The 21,162-nt window shown below is 38.9% G+C and overlaps 1 protein-coding gene across 1 annotated transcript; it reads right to left on the minus strand.

Annotated features, from left to right (window-relative positions):
* Window positions 1–113: 113 nt before the first annotated feature.
* smarcc2 (SWI/SNF related BAF chromatin remodeling complex subunit C2) lies at window positions 114–17,623 on the minus strand. Its single transcript, XM_089009719.1, has 25 exons — window positions 17,502–17,623; window positions 16,652–16,771; window positions 16,473–16,558; window positions 15,886–15,967; window positions 15,617–15,709; window positions 14,553–14,622; window positions 13,923–13,992; window positions 13,727–13,802; window positions 13,388–13,632; window positions 13,182–13,306; window positions 12,368–12,421; window positions 12,229–12,266; window positions 10,557–10,687; window positions 10,387–10,458; window positions 10,167–10,280; window positions 8,300–8,453; window positions 8,109–8,225; window positions 7,976–8,038; window positions 7,606–7,864; window positions 6,353–6,514; window positions 6,209–6,270; window positions 6,019–6,139; window positions 4,736–4,896; window positions 3,250–3,384; window positions 114–3,158 (listed from the first exon to the last, which is right to left on the minus strand). Exons 1-25 carry the CDS (start codon window positions 17,610–17,612, stop codon window positions 2,802–2,804), a joined length of 3,078 nt encoding a protein of 1,025 aa, XP_088865845.1. The 5' UTR covers window positions 17,613–17,623; the 3' UTR covers window positions 114–2,801.
* Window positions 17,624–21,162: the final 3,539 nt, after the last annotated feature.

Here is a 21,162-nt window from a genome sequence, read left to right on the forward strand (position 1 = left end):
GGGGAAATGTCTCACCCAAAAAGAGGCAGAAAATGGCCACCGAGCTGTTATGAGGAATGAATCAGCCCGTTTCCACAGGCTGATAAATTCCTTCCATGGAGCTTGGACGCCCTCTTCTGGCTCTTTCAGGTGGAACACGAGGTTTTCAGACCAAACAAGCATTGACGTGATGGAAGGACTGCTACAATGTGTCCTTTTTTTTCGGTCAGGGGCGTTCCTTAGGTGACGTCAATTACGGACTCGTCACCAACTCAAAAACAAGACTTCCGGAATATTCAGCGCGAGTCTTAAAACGTAAAATACAGCTATATGCGGTGGAATCTTATTAAAATACGCTCAGTAGAAGTCATTTGAAGCCATTTTACAAATTATGGACACAACTTGTCCGGAGACGTCGGTTGTCCTTTAAAATAATGGGCTGCATTTCAACTATGACAAATAAAACAATGACACTTCTTACTCAAGAGCATTCCAAAATAACCGAACATAGTGTTTTTTTTCCACATTCTTTTATTTATTTAGTTTCCCTCAACATTATGGAATTAAACCCTCTTCAGATTTGGCGATCCAAACTGGCAGATTAAAAACACGCTGAAGTGATGAGACATTTTGTAAGAATACTGTAATTGCAAGATTTGCTTCCTTCAGCTGTGTGAAAACATACAGGAACCCAACACATAAAAATGATGTATCTTTTTTTTTCTTCACAAAGTCCACGTGATAGCTTCATAACACAGATTTCGGTAACTTGACTCACGGCTCAGGTGAGATGTGAAATACTGACAAAACAAGTTGACCCGTTGAACGTGTTCTACTTCATGGCACATTCACACATACACCAAATGGCACTGGAAAGAAAACTGCATGGTAGTAAGAAACGTTTTACAGGGTTTCAAGGCATGCCTTCGCATGATCACACAAAGGGTAAATAGAGGCTACAAAGTTAACAATATTCCGTTACAATGTTGATATCAAAGAAAGATCATGGAAAAAAAAACTGTAAAAAATATAAAAATGGATTGGATAAAAAGTGAGGATATCATTGCAGATATTAAAGGATCTTTTTGTCTTTTTTTTTCTCCTTCATTTTGCAACTTCAAATAAAACAGGTCAATCCTTTTCATTTCCACAAATAACCCCAATAAAACTCACGAAGTGTGAGAGAACATGATTTCAAAAACAAAATGTTTTGGTTTAGCGATCAACACAAAATGTCAAACTTTGCAGTTGCTGCTTCAGCATTCCGGTACATTCCACACATCCTAAGCTCCTCATAATGTCATTTTTTTTAACTCTCCCAAGTGCTGTAACATTATGATTTGAAATACTTCAAAAAGTGTTTTTAATTGTCTCCAGGCATAGCTGGCGGACACACTGTCAGTATTTGAAAACAGTTTTCATACAAATACAAAGAAATTGTAACAGAAGACCGAGTTTACAGTACATTGTTTTTGAAATGCCATCCAGACGAAGGTCAGGTAACATATAGATGAAAATGCATCCTTCGGAGTGTTCACACAATTGACAGGAGAGTATCAAATCATTCAGTCTGAAACTGTATTTAAGACAGCAAAAGGCTTATAAGTGCTTACGTTCAATTTCATGGATGCTTCAAGTCTTTAAAATGAGAATAAGATTAAAAGTGCATTTCTTCATCTTTTTCTTCCATACTTGTAAATGTCAATTAGTACCGACGGGGAACTCAAGACACATCCAAAATGGACTCTTGCGGAAAATAAAATAAAATCACAAAGATGATGACTGTTGATTTCCTTTAGAACAAACATGTTATAGCTCACCCAAAAAAATCAAATCATGTCGTGTGAAAATCTTGAGCCAATTTAAACAAGTCGTCTTTCCCCAATTGTCCAGTTGGATAAGAAAAAAAGTTTTTTTTTCTTCATAAGGGATTTTTTTTCATCTATTACTGTGGAGCTGGAACCGGAGTACAGTGATACCTTGGCTTAAGAACTTAATCGGTTCCCAGACAGTGTATAAGTGCGAAAAGTGTGTATCCCAAAAATTAATTTCCCATAGGAAACCATTAAAATGAGAATAATCCGTTCCCAGGTCCCCATAAAACAATTTTTTTACTTTCTAATTTTCTAAGCCTTAAAACAACACAAAAATATACGTTATTTTATGTATAAGAAATGTGCTGTGGTATTATAATTAAAGAAATAAACTAATAAAGTCGATTTATTTACCTTTGTGATGGTCATTGATGACTTGATGGAATAGAGTGGCCGGTTTCCTCAGCATTAAACACTTGATGAGGAACGTAACCTTTCACCATCTTGGAATGATCCTTTGTAGGTGCTTTCTCTGTTATAATTGTATCTAGTTCCTCATCAATTGTGTTCTGTTTAGCTGGATTTATCTTTTTGCAGCAAGTGTGAAAAAAGTTGAAAACAAAGTTGAAACTCTCACTGTCATCTGCCTGTCTCTTTAATGTTTAAACCACTCCCCCCCTCACTGGGGCAGGAAATAGGGGACAAAAACAGTCGGCTGCCATTTTGTTGTTAGAACGGGCTCGTTCGCGAAAGACACTTCACTCATTGAGGCAGCTCCGTGTATGAAAAAAGTTCATATGCTAAGGTAAAGTTTGTATGCCAAGGTAACATTTTCATAAATGTAACGTTCGTAAACCGAAAAGTTCGTAAACCGAGGTATCACTGTACAGACGTGTCGAGGAGTGTTAGATTCTGTCGTCACACAGCTTCGTTGAATCAGAACAAAAAGAGCCCACAGCTCGATTCAAATGAATCAATGGCAGTCAAGTCATATGCCATTTTGACTTCTCACTGACCGTGATGTGAAGGGGTACCGCCAGAACCCGAGTGGCCGGTCGCGGGCTGGCTCGGAGGACACGGGGGTGACACATGGGCACCCGGAGGCGGATGGGATTCCGAGGCCGACCCCGCGGAAGCTGACGGAGCGGGGCTGGGCGCCGGTGTGCTGGCGGATTGCTGCGCCGAGGCCGAGTTTTGAGAACCCGGTGCGGTCTGAGGGGGGTGAGGACCACCCCCTGCTTGGCTGTGCTGCTGATGCTGGATCTGCTGGAAGTGCTGCTGACGAGCTCGCATTTCCGCGTACTTGAGCTGCTCCATGTGGAAGGACTGGCGGTCAGCGAGAAGCTGCTGTCGCTGGTACTCCAGCTGGAAGTGTAGAGAAAAAAAACATGCGTTCAAACACTTGTGACTCCTCTTGCAGAGAAAGAAAAACGTCTTTCCGCAGTCCAACACTCACAGCCTCCCTCTCTCGATCCATGATGGTTTCCAGTTCTTCAAAGTGCCGCAGTTTGATCTCCAGTTTCTTCATTTGGGTCTCCACCAATAGCGCCACCAGAGATTTGATCTTCCTTTCCTCTACTGCAGCCAAGTGCTTTTCATGACATAAATAATAAAGTTATAACTCTACAATTCAGTGTGTGTTAATTTTAAATTAACTCATTCACTGCCAGACAATGTCCAAAAATGTGTCCACTCCCGTGCCAGGGTTTTTGTCATTTTCACTCAAGTTGCAGGAACCACAGAATATTGAGTTTCTGGACTACATCAACATTCAGTCAGAAACCGTAGAATATCTTCTTTCACGAGGAAAAAAAGTTAATTCCCAAATTAACTGGATCTGGGGTTATCTGAGCAAATGCAGCTCCCTCGTGGAAGTGAAAAAAAAAACATTGCCAGCGGTCTGACCAGCGCGTTATCGGCACCTCTCGGCAAGAAAAAGCAAAACCAGAATCTATTCGGGAATGGCGCTCTTTATCATATTTTCAATTCCCGAATAAATTTGGGGATGGCAGTGATTGAGTTAATAGCAATTTAACAGTGAGACTAATTACATATATAATATAATATAATATAATATAATATAATATAATATAATATAATATAATATAATATAATATAATAACAATAAATTATAATATAATATAATAACAATAAATTCTAATAAATTATAATATAATATAATATAATATAATATAATATAATATAATATAATATAATAACAATAAATTATAATAAATTATAATAAATTATAATATAATATAGTAACAATAAATTATAATAAATTATAATAAATTATAATATAATATAATATAATAAATTACAATAAATTATAATAAATTATAATATAATATAATACAGTAAAGTCTCGTTATATCGATATTGGTTATATCGATAGTACTCCTTATTATGATACTATTTCTATGAACGCAAGGAGAAAATTACATGCGCGCGTGTAGTCCCGGTTATATCGATAGTCCCGGTTATATGGATATTTTTTCGGACTCCCGAGAATATCGATATAACGAGACTTTACTGTATAATATAATATAATATAATATAATATAATATAATATAATATAATATAATATAATATAATAAATATCACATCATATCACATCATATCATATCATATCATATCATATCATATTGTGGGACGAATAATGGTTTTCTGATTCTGATATCATATCATATCGTATCATATCATAACAAGAAATACAGATAAGTATTGGGTGTTTTGGTTGTATGAACTTTGGCCTCGTGGGGGCAGTGTGGTGCCATGCATGCATGAGGTACACATTTCCGAGATACAGAGTTGAAGAAAAGAGTAGCGAAAGTAACCTTATTTGACTCATATAATAACAGATTATATGAAATTAATGACTTGGAGAATTGTTGTATGACTCGTCATAATATTTGTCAAACAATTACAGTCACGTACGTACCTTTGCTTTGACGGCCGCCGCCGCCAGCGCCGATGCAGCGGCAGTGGCCAAGTTGCCCTCGCCCACATCTCGTTCCACCTTGGCCTTCTTTTCTCCCTCACTCTCAGATTCTCTTTGCCCTTCCTCGCCTTCTTTTCCATTCTTCTCCTTCTCGCTGTCACCTGAGAAAGAAAAGGTTTGTCACCTTATGAGGACTTTTATTCATGAGTGGAAATGTCTATGGTGTGAACATGAGGTTTTTTAAGCATGTCTGATTTAGAATAAGAAATGGTTCTATGTAAACATTTTTAATGTGAGGAGTATTTTGCATGTGTGTATGTTTTGTTAGTTTAAGAGGGTTCTAGTGGTCAAATATTTATGTCATGTGGTCATTTTTTTGGTGAGACTTTTTTTTTACCTCAGTATACTTAACTCTTGAAATTGTATTTACATTTTTCTGTTTTTAACTCATTCACTGCCAAACGATGTGCAAAAATGTGTATTTTCACTCAAATTGCAGGACCCAGACAATATTGAATTTTAGGACTACATAAATATTCAAGACAGCGCTAGAAACCTTAGACTCTATTCTTTCATAAGAAAAATGAGTTTGCTAAATTAAATGGGTCTGGAGTTATCTGAGTTTGAAATGGGGGCTGATGATCAAAATACAATCTATACATATTGATTTATATAGCGCTTTAACAACAGCTGAAGCTGGAAAAAAAGCACTAACATGGAAAAAAGGGAAATGATGCCCCCTTGTGGAAGAGGAAAAAGCATGGCCAGCGCTTTATCAGCTCCCCAGCAAAATAAAAAACAACCCGAAAAATTCTGGAATGCGCTCCATGTCACATTTTTCAATTCTACAATAAATTCGGGAATGGCAGCAAATGAGTTCTTGTTAATTGATTATAAACACGCCGCTTGGCTATCATTGGCTGCAGATGATCACATGAAATTGCTTCTCCAATCAGACTGTGGGAAAAGAAGCTCACTTGGTAGTCAATGTGCTACTTTTGCAATAATATGTTGTATAACTACAAAAAAGGTATACGTAACTCTTGAAATTGTATTTACTTTTTTCTGTTTTTAATAAATGTTTTTGAATTAAAAAAAACAAGTATATAATTATTTGTCATCCATGAAGGGTTCTGTGGATGTGCATAGTCACAGGTTGGGTTTGGTACCTCTGTTATGGTTAAGGTTGTTCTGGTTAGGTTGCGTGATTTTTAAAAATATATATATATTTGTGTGTGAGAGGTTATTTTGGAGCCATTTTGCACCCATTAGCCTTTTCCTACCAATTTCCGAATCGGCTTTGTCCGCCTCCCTGTCGCCTTCAGCTTCTCTTCCTCTCTCCTCGTCTTTCTTCCCATTTTCTGTCACCTTGGCTTCTTCCTCATTTGCTCCATCTTTGCTGTCCTGTAAGAGAAGTTTCAAAGGGTGAGATTTCCGACCGTCAAGTAACATAACAAAGAGGACGTATCTTACCTTCGCAGTCTTCTTCTCCTCGTTTGACTGACTGTCACTCTTACTTTCATCATTGTTCTCATCTGAGTAAGAAACCATTCAAACCTCCGTTATTGTTTTCAATTTGCCTTGTTGTATGACTGTGTTGTAAAAATGTTTCCTCACCAGTTCTCTCGCCTTCTTCCGGGCTGGTGCCGGCGATGCCGCTCCCTTCGAGGCCATACAGAGGATCCTGTCGCCCGCTGACTCTTGCCGCCTCCTCCACACGCCGCACGTGAGCCTCAACCAGGGCCGTGGGAACTTCCTCTTTCATACGAGAGAACTCCTCTGAGAAAAACAGAAATGAAGTTAATGCTGACTTAAAGGACAACCGACACAATTTGTTTGTTTCCTACCTGACATCAGAAAAACGTTCTATAGCATCTAAAATACCCAAAACACGTAGGCGGATATTTTTAGTCAAATGCAAAACACCAATAAAAATGACTTAAAGTGTCCCAAAACTATTTCAAAATGACCTCAGAAAGTTTCAGTTTCAGAAGGTCCCGCCCCCTTGTTCGTGACGTCACGCCTGGACGTCTTGCTTTGCTCTAGAATCAAAACAATGGCTTCAGATTCGGAGAAGATGCTTTATTGTTACTCATCCAGTTATGAATATGATTCAAATAGTTCTGAAGAGGAAAGCACAAATGTTTGCAATCGTTTACAGAAGTCTTCCCAGATCAATTCGAGCCGTCAGGACTCCAATGTAGCGTCCCAGAAAATGCACAAGATGGCGCCCAAGCTCTGTTGGAACTGGGCTGATTTGTCTGCTGAGTGTCAACTAGTATCAAATTATCTTGGTGCAACACACAACGATTCACCATCGCTTTATTTATGTGTTTTCCTTCTAATTTCGCCATCAACACAGATCAACACGATGTTTTCAGACCAAACAAAGTACCCAAAATGCATTGTGTGTCACATTCTCTATCAGGGGCGTTCCAGACGTGACGTTACGTCTGGAATCGTCACCAACTCGAAAACAAGACTTCCTGAATATTTAGCGCCAGTCTTTAAACGTAAAATATAGCTATATGCGGTGGAATCTTTGTAAAATACGCTCAGTAGAAGTCATTTCAATTGATTTGACAAATTATGGACACAACTTGTCCGGAGGCGTCGGTTGCCCTTTAAGGCTGGTGCTGTTCACTATTTTTACAATCAATAATTCTACTGATTATCATGTCCATTGATCGGATACAACTTGAGTTACCTTAGTGTCTTGGCTGTCCGCGTGTTAAACTTTTTTTTCTTAATTACAAATCTACTTAATCATTTCAGTCCTACTATGGTTGCACTGTTATAAAAATTCTAAATAATGTGTCATGTATTATAGACAAGCTCTTATTCTTTACAAAAAAAGAGCAATATCTCACCCAGAGCCGATTTAGCCGCTGCTGAGGCCACACGAGGGTCCACTACGGAAGCAAGGAATGCAACTGTGCTCATTACGGGGTTTCCTGCTTGGCTGAAAGGCACCGGCTGATAAGCCAGCGGCCCCAGGGACGAGTAGCTTTCTTCCAGATAAGGATCTTCGATAGGCAGACGAAGAAAATGGAGGATGCACTCATCTTGTGTGCGACTGCCGACATGCTCTGACACCTTATTCCAGTCATCCTTGTACATCTCCAATCCCTAAAAACAAGGGTTCAAATTGTAATTACAATATCCTGTGCTTTATTTTTTTTTTCATTTGTAATGAGATTGTGATGAAGGAAAACAGGCTTATGTCACATATTGATATACCTCAAGTAATAATAATGTTTCCTGCTCGGTCCAATCCCTCATGGCGCTTGCTGTACTCTTGCTCTGTGCACAAAGAATTATTTTGTCATAAATAACCCAAGGAACCCACATCTGTCATGTTTTCAGCGAATACCTTTGAGGAGCCCATCTTCTTGCTGTACATATCAGTCCGAAGTCCAAAATTCTGCAGGTCTGCTGGTTTATCTTTCACTTTATCTGGGAAGGAAATCATCTGCTGGGGCGCAGGAGTCTACACCAACCACATGTTAATTATAAGGTTGTTGTGAATGTGCGCGTTGTGTTTTTTTCCATACATGCACAGACCTGGGACGTCTTGGGCTGTAAGGGCACCAGACTGGATGGCGTATCTGCAAGGACGTGGAAGTGGGAAGTTGGTGGGGGGCCCATAGGCGTGGGTCGGCTTTCGGAGTCCACCTGGTAGTTGATTAGTCCCCATTGCTCCAGGAAGGCATGGACTCTGTAAGTGAAGATGTCCCGATTGAATTCATTTCAAAGAGAAGTGGAATGGATCCATTTTGATTTTTTTTTTCCAGAGTCTGTTATTCATTGAACAACCCTCTGATTTGCGTTTATTTTTTCTGTAACACTCTGACGATGCCTAAGCCGTTTCTAAAGAAGAACTGGAAAATTGGGACAATTCAATTAGCCATTTCCTCGATGATGCAAGATAAATTTGAAATGACATCACAACAGCAGATTATAGTTTGTGATTTACCATATTTTCCGGTGTACAAGGCGCACCCTAATGAATGATGTATTTTCAAACTTCTTCCAAGTATAAGGAACACTGGACTATAAGGCGCACCTTCAATTAATGAAAAAGGTTTTCCAAATATAATCTATAAATATACAAAAGTTTTCCAAATATAAGGCACACCACATTATAAGGCGCTACAGTAGAGGTGGGGTTACGAACTACTTCTTCTACACAGGGACAGTAGTTGCGAGACCTATTGTGGCTCAATATTAGTTCACATATAAGGCGCACCTCCGTATAAGGTGCAGGTTCATCATTTGAAGAAAATCAAGGCTTTTGGGTGAGCCTTATACAACAGAAAATAGTTTCAAGTAATAATAAAAATAAGTACCGTATTTTCTGGAATATAAGGCGCAGCTTCAACGAATGACATATTTGGAAACCTTTTCTATACATGCGCCAGCGTTCACTCAACCCTGAATAACTCGAATAGATAGAAAGTTAGCTAGCTAGCTAGCTAATAAATAACTAATAGATAATAATAATAATACATTTTATTTCTAAGTGCCTTTCAAAACTCTCAAGGACACTTTACAGTCACGGGATAAGATAGCTAGCTAGCTAGTTAGATAGCCAATAGATAGCAAATAGATAGAAAATAGATAGCTAGCTAGGTAGCCAGCTAGATAGCTAGCTAGAGAGCCAGCTAGATAGCTAGACAGCTCAAGTGAGCAACATGGTGTCAACAGACCGGGAAGGAACCATTGTCTATATTGTACACATCCACGAAAGTTGGAAAACTAAGAGTGATCCTGTGACTGTAAAGTGACCTTGAGAGTTTTGAAAGGCGCTTATAAATACAATGTACAGTAAAGTCTCGTTATATCGATATCGGATATATCGATAGTCCCGGTTATATCGATGCTATTTCTATGCACGCACGGAGAAAATTACATGCGAACAGGGTCGGATATATCGATAGTCCCGGTTATATTGATATTTTTTCGGACTCCCTTGAATATCGATATAACGAGACTTTACTGTATTATTATTATTATTATTATTATTATTATTATTATCGTCATTATTATTATTATAAGGTGCACCGCATTATATGGAGCACCTTCAATTAATGACATATTTTAAAAGGTTTTCCATACACAAGGCGCACCGGATTATGAGGCGCATGGTCAGCTTTTGAAAGAATCTTTTCTTTTAGGTGTGCCTTATAGTGCAGAAAACATGGTAATATAAATAAAAATAATAATAAAAAGTAATTGTGATATATAAATAAGTAATAGTAATAATCAGAATGAGAAAACCTTTATTTGGCCCACAATGAGGAAATTTGCATAATATATAAATAATCAAAAAGTAGTAATAATACTGCATGAGCATTTTAAAAAATGTTTGTAAGCATTTTAAAAAAATGTTAATAACGTCTTATAGAGGGAAAAAAAAATTCTCACCCACCTCATGATTGCACAGACATCTCCCGCCAAGTTCCTGCGGCAGGCGGTGGAGGTGAGGTACTCCTGAGGGTTTAGTCGGTAAGTGTCAATCATGAAGTTCCTGTATGCCAGGTAGCTGTTAGCGGAATGGGAACAGAGAGAAATTTTCAGCAATACAATTTTGTGCATCGTTAAATGCACATTGCAAGACTCTTAACCGAAGATGAGTTCCAAAAACATACATTTCTGGAGTTTTAGATTTATTCTTGCCATTGAAGAACTCTGGAAGGGCTCTGCGCTCAATAGCGTGAACACTGAAGGGGATGACACAAAATGGCATTCAGTCATAGGTGAGCTCATACCAACAAGGAAAGCATCCCAGTATATGTGATCATCTTGAAATTGGTATTACCTGTTGTAGTCAAACCAGGCAGCGTAGCTTGGTATGATGATATGATGTGTCTGCTCCGTCACATTATCTTCGTGAAGATCCGCACCTTTGACCGTTTCCCCCTTAACACTCGGAGAACTCTCTTCCTCCTCCTACGGGAACATAAAATAGTCATTGATGGGCCACAAAATGACGTACCACAAGAAAGTAATATTCAAATGTTTAAAAAAAAGGAATAAAACATTTGGGGACTTGAACAAATGTGGGGAAAATGCTACGTTTATAGCATTTTAGCCTACAAGTACGTTCAAACGTATTCTAATGGACTTGCAAATACGTTACAGACGCACCCCCGACTTACGAACATTCGAGTTACAAACATTTTTGAGGGTATGTCGACAAATATTCGGACAAAGATGCTGTACGTTAAATTTTGTATTGTGCGCCTTTTTCGGAGTAGTGCTGCTCTCCACCGCTAATACCAATGTGAGGCGCTGTGAGAGGTCGCCCAGCATCTACCCCACATTCCTGTGCCCAATTCGTCGCAATGCCCGACCATGTATTTTATTAAATGTTTTTTTTTTTCCAGTACAAACCAATACAGGTTACTTATATAAGCCTTAAACATACTTATATACATTTTAAACATACAGTGAGACCTCAACTTACAAACACCTCAACTTACAAACTTTTTGTCTTACAAACCTTATAATAAGCACTATTTTCATAATACACACCCACCACGGCTGGCGGAGTGATCTTCGGCGGAAGCACACGACCGAACAGCACCAGAGGTTAAGTTACCAACAGTCCTTATGGAAGGTGACTCTCCTTCCATAAGCCGTCAACGACCATCAAAAAGGTAAATAAAACTTTATTTTACAGCACAGTTTATTTCTTTAATTACATTCGTCATGTAATGCGCCTCTCTTTCCAAACAGCAATTCCCTTTGTCCTTCAACCTCCAACACCATTCCATCAAGCCATAAATGACCATCACAAATGTAAATAAAGTGACTTTATGATACAATGCAGTGTATTTCTTTCATTACAATACAATAGCACATTTATTATACATAGAATAAGGTATGTTGTGTGTAGTTTTAAGGCTGATTTAGTTGAAAAGTATATTTTATGGAAACCCGGGAACAGATTATTCCCATTTTAATGGTTTTCTATGGGATTTTTTTTTTGAGATACACACTTTTCGCCTTACACAATCTGTCTGGGAAACAATTAAGTTCGTAAGTTGAGGTCTCACTGTACATTCCATACAAAATAGAGCACTGGAGCAACAAATTCAACTTATGAACAAATTCACCTTACGAACGACCGTTTGAAACATATCTTGTTCGTAAGTTGGGGAGCGTCTGTATAACATACAGTAAAGTTTCGTTATATCGATAGTAATGCTTATTACGATACTATCTCTATGAACGCAAGGAGAAAATTTACATGCCGCAGGATCGGATATATCAATAGTCCGGTTATATCGATATTTTTTCCGACTCCCGAGAATATCGATATAACGAGACTTTATTGTATTTGACTCCACATTGGCAGGCTTTTGCACACATTCATAGAAAAATAAGCTTTTGTATAAGCAGGAATTTTTTACACACCTGCTGTTTCAATGATTCCCCATTCAACTAATAACTAGCATGTAAGGGTCCCACTTTCCACACCATCTTACCTTCCCTGTTACTTCCATGGACTCATCCTCTTGCTCATCTGTTAGAAATGGCAGATAGATGCCACAAACAGATAGAAAAAAGTTACAAAGTTGTTCAACCAACGCCAGCGCCGAGAAATTCCAGCTGTTTCACTGTCACCTATATCTGCTCCTCCCTTAACTGATGTGGAATCAGAATCCTTCTTGGTGCTATCTAGAAACAGAAGACAAAAGGGGATGACTTGGATGGCGGTTTATAAAATATAACAAGCAAAACAGACTTTTTTGTAACTTAAAATTAATGCAGTTTTGCTTTAATATTGAATAAGAGACACACTGTCCTTGCTGGACAGCTCTGGGGCGATTGTGCGTTATTGCGCCTGTAATGGGCAGCATTTTCACAGCCCCACTCTGTTCAGCGGAAAGATTGTTGCTGTTGGACAGTCTGTGGCTAGATGGATGGATGCATGGCTTGAGGAGCCCGCGATGAGAAGAAAAGAGCGTCAGAGCATAGCGCCGATGCGTGTAGTGAACTGTTGCGGCTTGGAATTGAAGCGGATTTACAATTTCTTTTCATCAATGAATGCTACAGCTTCATGTTTGCTTTCAACATTTAGCTCGTAGCAGACGTGCACATTTCAACATGGCGTCCCTGATACACTGGTGAAAAGGACACTTTGATCCTCTCTTTCATCTAGAACTGCTTCATACAAGAAAGAGGGTGGAGAAAGTGCTGAATATTGAATGACTGTCTGCATCTTTTTGCGTAACATTATTTGTTATTTTGTTTTTTTTTTGTTCTTTTGACTTCGAGATGGTGCCGCATGAGTGACTGCCTTTACAGCAGCTCCTGTATTTTGTTTTTCTACTTCTTCCTTTCATTTCCTCTTACTTTTATCACTTTGCTACTGTGAAATGTAATTTTCTCCACAGCAAGACTAATGAAGGCTAATCCAATCCAATCCACTACACACTTGTTTTGGTTGCATTTCCGTCTTCTGATGCCGGAACAGGTGATGATTCATCCAAATCCTTATTGAGATCCTCTTGTTCCTCTTCCCTTTGGCCCCGTTTGGATTTGGTGTATGGTGTCGACGGCCTGTTACATCACACACATTTAATTTTGCATGTTATGTGATGGCTAGTCCCCTTTCAGTTAAAAACGACGACTGTCACAAACCCCTTTTTAGCGTTCTTCTTCTTGCTCTCCTGCGGTGGAGGCGTGGGAGACGGTGACGGCGAGCGCTTCCTCTTCTTGGCACCCGTGGGCTTCTTGTCTCTGCGCTCATCCGGAGTGGTCACCTCATCCGTAAGAGTCTTGGCTGATATCCTTTTCCTTTTAGGGGGGCCGTCTCCCACTTCGTAGTCTTCCTCATTCATCCACTCGTTATATTGGTCCAGGTCTAAAATCCACTTCGCGTGGACCTATAGAACAAAAAATACACTGTCAACATTAAGGATTTTGAAGGCAAATTAAGGGTTCCAAACTTCTGCATGAAAAATTCTGGCAATCATTTACCTTCCTTGGCTTTTCTGCGCTGGGGGCATCTTCCACAGAGGCCTCAACCTCACAAGCTGGGATCCAAGTGTCATAACTACAGGTTGATCAAAGAAGGAAAAAGACACTCTGTTAACTAAGAACGGTGCTTTCAAAGCTTCTGCTCTCATCCAAAATGTGCAACATTTCTAGAATGGAGCTCAAACTGGGAACAAACCTGTCAGGAAAATACCCCCAGTGAAGGAGAACTTGCTTGTCCCTCTTCATCACCGGGCGCACCCACTCCTCTGGAAAAACAAAAATAGACATTCAGATGTGATCCGTCTGTGTAAGCTCTCAGTCGTACAGGAGTGGTCCATCGATGAGAAGGTTTCTTCAGCCGTCATCTGTACAAAAGTGATTTTTTGTTTTCCTTTCTCTAACTTTTGGAGACAGTCAATCATTTCTTTCTTGTATCTATTGGAAGGGTCCCTTTTTAGTTGCTCATACGTGTTAGAATCACTGATTAACCTATTTATTTTGTCTTCATAATCCAATGTGTTGAGAAGCACTGTGCATCTGCCTTTGTCTGCTGGCAAAATAGTAATATTTTTGTCTTTTTGTAGAGTAGTTAACGCCTTTCTCTCTTCTAATGTTATGTTGGACGGAGGAAGTTTGGCACTACTGAGAACTTTTGGCACTTTAGTACAGATGACGGCTGAAGAAACCTTCTCATCGATTCAGATGTGATGTTTTTTCCCACATTCTATGATTATTTAAAAACACTTTGTAGTTGCAAAACCCACATTTTTATAAAAAAATAAAAAGAAAGTCTGTTCCTTCCCTCCAAAAACATTTGAAGCCTCACCATCTTCCAAGCTGCCAGGAATTGGAACGACAATGTGGGAGCTGGAGCTTTTATCCTCACTCACAGAGCCCTGCAAGAGAGTGCATCCATATTTGCATTTTTTTATTCTACCATTAATATTTTTGAAACTTTCCAAACAAGCAAAGACAAGTAATTTTACTTTTACAAACAAAAATCGGACACAGTTTCATTATCAGCTTTGTGGAATCAACTAAAAGAGATTTCAATTATACAGCCAGCCACTTGACATCATTGGAATATACAGATGAACTTCTTCTTTTCCTTTCGGCTTTTCCCTTCAAAGGGCCGTGATAGAGATTAGAATGAATAAGAAGTTATCATGTTTAAAAGTTTCATGCTCAGTCAACATGTGTGACTCAAATACTCAATTGAAGCACAGACACCCTGGGGTCAATCAGGTCAACAGACACATCAAGTTAAACTGTCATCTTCATCTGGGAGATCTGGCCTTGGACAGCATTTAGGACTTGGGATACTCCCTTATAGCCGAAGCAATTTACGACTTAAAACTCCTTCACAGGAAGAGCTCATTAGCCACGTTACAAATTTATCAGTTCATGGAAGAGACAATGTTTTATTGCTTAGAGCTGTTCGCGCTCAGAACGTTCCAGGGGCGTGGTATTCTAAACAAGAAAACTATGTTTTACTAATGTATCACTTAAATTTGCATATACTCGCAATAAATAGCTTGGCAGAGGGCTGCAGAATTCAGACGTCTGTCATGAATGACTGCGTCTCCTGCCGGCAGTAAACACAATCTTTCTGGGTGCGAGCCTTCGTCCTTAGTGTCCGATCGAACATCTCTGACAGGTCGCCACAGCGAATCAGTGTCCTCCATCTTCAGAGGTTTGATTCGCATGTTTGTTTTGGCCAAGCTTTCACGTCGGATGCCCTTCCTGACACAACCCTCTGTATATATCACATTATTTGTAATGAAGAAGTCGTCATTTTAAGAGTATTAGAGTGAATATTTGATCTGTAAAGATCCTCCAAAGGACAATGGTGTGGAGTTTCTCCCATAAACAAAGTGGTTGATAACACACCTGATGTCTCTTGATAATGTCTTTGAGCTTCCCCAGCAGTTTCGGCTCAATGTCAGAGCTCAAGTAGATGACTGGTCGACTCAAGCAGTTATTCTGAAATATAAAATATATGATTTTATTTGACAACGGCATTATCTGCATCTCACAAAATATATTCCCAGTGTGAAAAGAGTAAAGTAAATAAATACATAAAAATTTGAAGCAAGAAGAGTTGAATGAATTTGAAAAACATTTTGTAATGCTGGAAGACTCAATCAAGCAAGACTGACCTGCACTAAGGACTTCTCGATCGTCATAAACATCTCCACATTTCGGTCCATCCGAGAAGGATTCTGAAAGTCAAACCTGCGCCTGCGAGGAGGAAATCAGGCCGGAGTTACACAATCACTCATTTATTATGACACTTTACAAGCAAGTCCAAATTTGGAGTTGCCCACAATGTAGTCAGAGGTTGCGCCACAACATCTCGGTAGCGTATATAGAATGTTTCTTTTTCTTTTTTTTTATGCGTTAGTTTAATCATTAAACCTTATCTGGGAGTAACAAATAAACAACTTGAAACAAGCATAATAAGACTTTCATTTGGAGAAGTATGAAAATGAGAAAATGAGGGGCAAAACTATATTTTAATAAAAATACATTGAAATAAGTTTTAAGCGTTTAAGAAATTGAATTGTGCTGTGCGAGTGGCTTGGGGAAACTTTACTCGATATCAAACCCCCCCAAAATTAATAGACGGTCACACTACTGTGAATTTTTACCTGTAGTTTTTGGGTCTGGAATGTATTCCCCGCGATTACTATAAATGGAGGTTCAAGGTATATTGTTGTGATGCCAATTGGAAAGAAACTCTTACCATCCTTGGTCACTCTTGAACTTGTATGCAGCCGCCAGGATGTGGCAAAGAGCACCTCCAGCCTTGAAGTCTAGAAAAGATTTCATCTGGAGACAAATATTACAATGTTGTTATTTTTAGAAGTTAACCCTTTTAGAGGGTGAAGTTACAAGTTTATAGAGCATGTGGTGGAGACATACAGTAAGTTTGGTAAGCGGGGGGTTGCTGACATGTCGGCCAAACACCTCCTCTTGGAATTGGAGAAGCTGGACCACAAGACTGGACAAAGATTTGTTGGTTGGGGGCTCTGCTTGGATGTACTGAGAGAAGGGACATTATTTCATTCAGGGGGTTTTAAAAGTGTAAATTATTGTTTGAGCACATATTTGTAGCACATTTGTATTCATTCTTAATTCATTGCACAAGTCAGATATCAAATGCCCCATCAGTTGTTCTCATGTTTAAAAATTAAGCTGCTGTTCTAACTCGTTAGAGTATTTATTCAATATCCTGATTATATCTCAGAAATGCTCCAACGGCAGACCTTGGAAGCTCGATTGCAATTAGAGATGAGCCTTGAGGGTGTACCAAACAGTTCGCTTTGCTGTAGTTTTCTGGAATTACTTGAATAATAACGATTTTATTCATGAATTATATTCGCTCAGCGTGAACATTGTGCGGTGCCCGATGCTTGTGGCGCGCGCCATCCAGCAAACATCTGGATCTGCTCCCTCCTGCACCGTTAGCCGATTAGCAACCTAGCTAGCTCGCGTCCGACCCCAGTGCGTGAAGCTATGGCTCAGAAGCCAGTGCATGCGCCACATCTTTCGTCATTTCCATCGCATTAACAAGCGAGGATAAAGGCACGGGCATCCGCATCTGGCGGCGCGTCTGGCTCAGCATCCTTTTGTATGCTGACTCGAGTGAAGCCAGCGAGCAGCTGGACGCTGAGCACCCTCCCTCCTCTTTGTCACTGCCTCTCATGCCCGTGGATCAGTATCCACGTCTTCGGCGTGAAAAATAGAAGTCTATAAATCATGCTACCAGTACCTTTTTGTAATTCTTTCCCAGCCAGACGCGCACATTATCAAATTGAGAGACTGTATCGGACGCTTCGAAATATTTGACATTTGGGCCGCCGTCTTTCTTCCGTACCGCCATCTTTGCCTGCAGACAACTGAACGACGTCGGCCGCCACCTCGAGGCAGCTCGGTGGTACTGCAGCAAATGTATTGTAATACATGCGAATGTCCGACAAGAGTCGCTGTTGTAGTCCAAAAATGTGATATTCACGTACGGCATCAGACTAGATTAAAAAAAATGTGAATCAAGACATGATAAATGATATCTATTATTTTTTTATTATAAAGCATCTGTGAACAATTCATTTTCAGCAAATGTTTGCAAGATTAGTTCTTTCTTCGGCCAATCATGTCATCTAATTCACTTTTCAGCCTTAACAAATCAGTTGACACCGTTGAAATTAATTGAAATTACATTCATGATTGATGCAATTTCAAATAATTTCAAGTAATTTCAATTGCAATAAGATTAATGATTCATCCGTTTCCCTATGCGGCTACTTTTGTCTTTTAATGAAAAACAGCAGATTTAAATAAATTAACAATAATAATAATAATAAAAATAATAATACTAACAAAAATAATCAGAATTATTATAATTATTGTTGTTGTAAACAGAACAGTGGGTAACACGGAGTGTGCACATCAACCCCACAGTGCTGAAGTGCTGGGTTCGATTCCAGCCTTTCTATGTGGAGTTTGCATGTTCCTGCTCGGTGAGATAATGTTCGCGAATGTCAAATCAATCAACAGAATTGTTTTCGGGAAAACTGTTGGGTTTGCTGTGTTATTGTTAGTGTGCAACTGTATATGATAACACTATTGTATTGTATTGTATTGTATTGTATTGTATTGTATTGTATTGTATTGTATAAGGTACATTACAATACCAAGTCAATCATTCTAGTCAGTTTTTCCTACATTAATTTTCTGAAATGTTGCATTTTTTTAAACAAGGAGGATAGCGACGACAATATCAAAGTCAAAGTCAGCTTTATTGTCAAATATGCTAATATGCATGACATACAGCACAGATGAAATTACTGTCCTCTCGAACCCAGCATGCAAGGTACTTATAATTACTTAACAAACATAAACATGAAAACGCCAATTTGCCGGGAGAGGGGAATATATGAGATGGGAAAAAAATAACTGGTTTTATGAAGTGTTATTGGTGTACATGAAAACTAGTTAAAAATCACAACAATAACAACTTCGGAATTGTTTATGTGCCAGTATAATAAGTGATGTCAGGAGCTGAATACAGAGTAGCCCAACTTGACCCCCTGGATTTCCTTGTCGGAGTTTTCATTTTATTTTGTGTGTGTGCGTAACTCTCGATCAATGAATGATTTCCATCATCATCGTCCTCATCGCATTTGTTCAACCATTAATATTAGACTGTCAAAGAGTGCAAGCTGTTGCAAGCAAATTTATTTAAATAAATTATCGACAAATCTAACGTTTGGAAAATAGCCTTTTTCTCTTTGATGATGCAATATTAATGGTTGAACAATCATGACGGTTTTGAATCTCCTGAAAAGTGACGACTTTGGCGGCATGAGGATTCCACCCGACACCAGTCATATATAATTTACGGTGGTTTTAAATTACATATTGTGATATGAAATAATATAATACATTATGATAGATTTCATGGTAATGCTCTAAATAAGGGCTGAGGAACTTAAGGCCTATGGGGATAGACGCCCCTCAGGGGGATTTGATCAACCCTGTCATGCAATTTGAAAAGTAAATAATATCTCTGGACCAATTATAAAACATTTTAACTGACAAGAGCTCTGAACATACTGTATAAGAATAAAAATTTCACCATTGCAGCATATGTACAGGTATATGCATTGTTACAAGTGTACTATGGCTATAGTCTCATCCTGCAGGGGACTATTAATTACTTAAAACATTTTCAACATGAAATATGAAATGAGAGGAAATGTAGACCGCGTAATGACAACTCTGATTATTTTCATCTCACTGACCTTTTCATTTCTTTTCATTTATGCAAGGCTTAAATTAACTGTATGTGTGTGTGTGTGTGTGTGTGTGTGTGTGTGTGGAGGGTGTGATTGTGAAAACTAGTACTAGTAAAGTCCAAAGACAACATCGACAACATCGAAAAGTGTAGTGCATCTGGTTTTCCTCAGACTCATAGATGTTTGTGTGTGTGTGTGTGTGTGTGCGTGTGCGTGTGTGTGTGTGTGTGTGTGTGTGTGTGCGTGTGTGTGGGTGAGAAAGAGAGAGAGGCCTATTGATTATTTTAATCCGTCTATTTGTGAGTCTGTGATCCTCTCGGATCGACCTGCCACAGAGGGATTGCTAATAGGGCTGAACACTTCCCTCAACCCTCACTCCCTGTCCAATTAATTTAACGCTGGAATCTGCAAGGGGGAGCATTGGGATTCACAGAGTGGTGAAGGGAGGGTGGGGCATGACAACCTCTACACCCCCCTCAACAGCACAGAAAGCTCTCATTTGTATCACATTCAAACCTCGCCAACAATGGTACGCACTCTCGGCTGGGATTAAAGATCCAGATCTTTATTTTCTTTTGTTTGAAAGCATGTAGAAAAACAAAGGACAACACAGAAAAAGGAAAATCTCAAGCAAAGCTAACTAGCTAATTGACAAGACAGAGAGATGGATATTTCTTGGTGTCTGAATGATTTATAGCAAAGAACATTTATTCCGATAAAAAGTGCAGCTACTACTGTACTTGATCGTAATATTTTGTTTTTATAGCGAGGCCCTCCACATTTATAATGTGAGAAACTCTTGAGTCAATACTTTAATAGTTCAATTTCAAACAGATAAAAGAAAAAAACAGCATGCTTCAAAGAGTGAATAGCTTTGTTAAAAACTAATACTTTCTTTTGTCCCTTTTATCGTTTTTTGTCTTTTTTCTTGACTTTATTTTTAGTTTTTTTTTCCTCTCCACTTCTTTTTATTTATCTAGCTATCCAGCTATCTTGCTAGCTATCTAGCTAGCAATCTATTTGCTATCTATTAACTATCTATTTGCTATCTAGATGGTTAGCTGGCTGGCTATCAGCTATCTCTTAGCTAGCTATCCAGCAGGCTATCTATTCGCTAGCTAGCTAGCTTTCTATCTATTTGAGTTACTTCCGGTTTGAGTGAACGCTGGAGTTTTTGGCTGGCGCTGCTCACCCACAAAAAAACTTATTCTGCGACTGTAAGAGACCGCGTGAGAGTTTTGAAAGGCGCTCAAAAATGAAATGTATTATAATTATTTTTGTCATGTGGTTTGCCTTATATTTGGAAAACATTTCTATATTTATATAGTATTATATTTGGGGAACTCTTTTCATTCATTAAAGGTGCGCCTTACAGTGTGGCAGTGACGTGCAGTCAGTGAAGGCAGGTGAGGCAGTGCCTCACCTGTCATCATGGAAAGCTGTCATGGAAATATGAAATAAAAAAATAAATTAAACAGTTAGATGTATTTAGTGATTTGTACTTTAAAGTTCTTGTCCATTTAACTTCACCGTTTTAGGATTTTTTTCAAAATCGCTGAATTTACCCTTCAAATACTAAGTAGAGACGAGCGGTGACGTCATTGATGACGTCAGTGCTTCACCAGCCATGAACCT

This window comes from Hippocampus bargibanti, linkage group LG12, assembly GCF_051943395.1.
Source record: "Hippocampus bargibanti isolate YZ-2025 linkage group LG12, ASM5194339v1, whole genome shotgun sequence".
NCBI lineage: Eukaryota > Metazoa > Chordata > Actinopteri > Syngnathiformes > Syngnathidae > Hippocampus > Hippocampus bargibanti.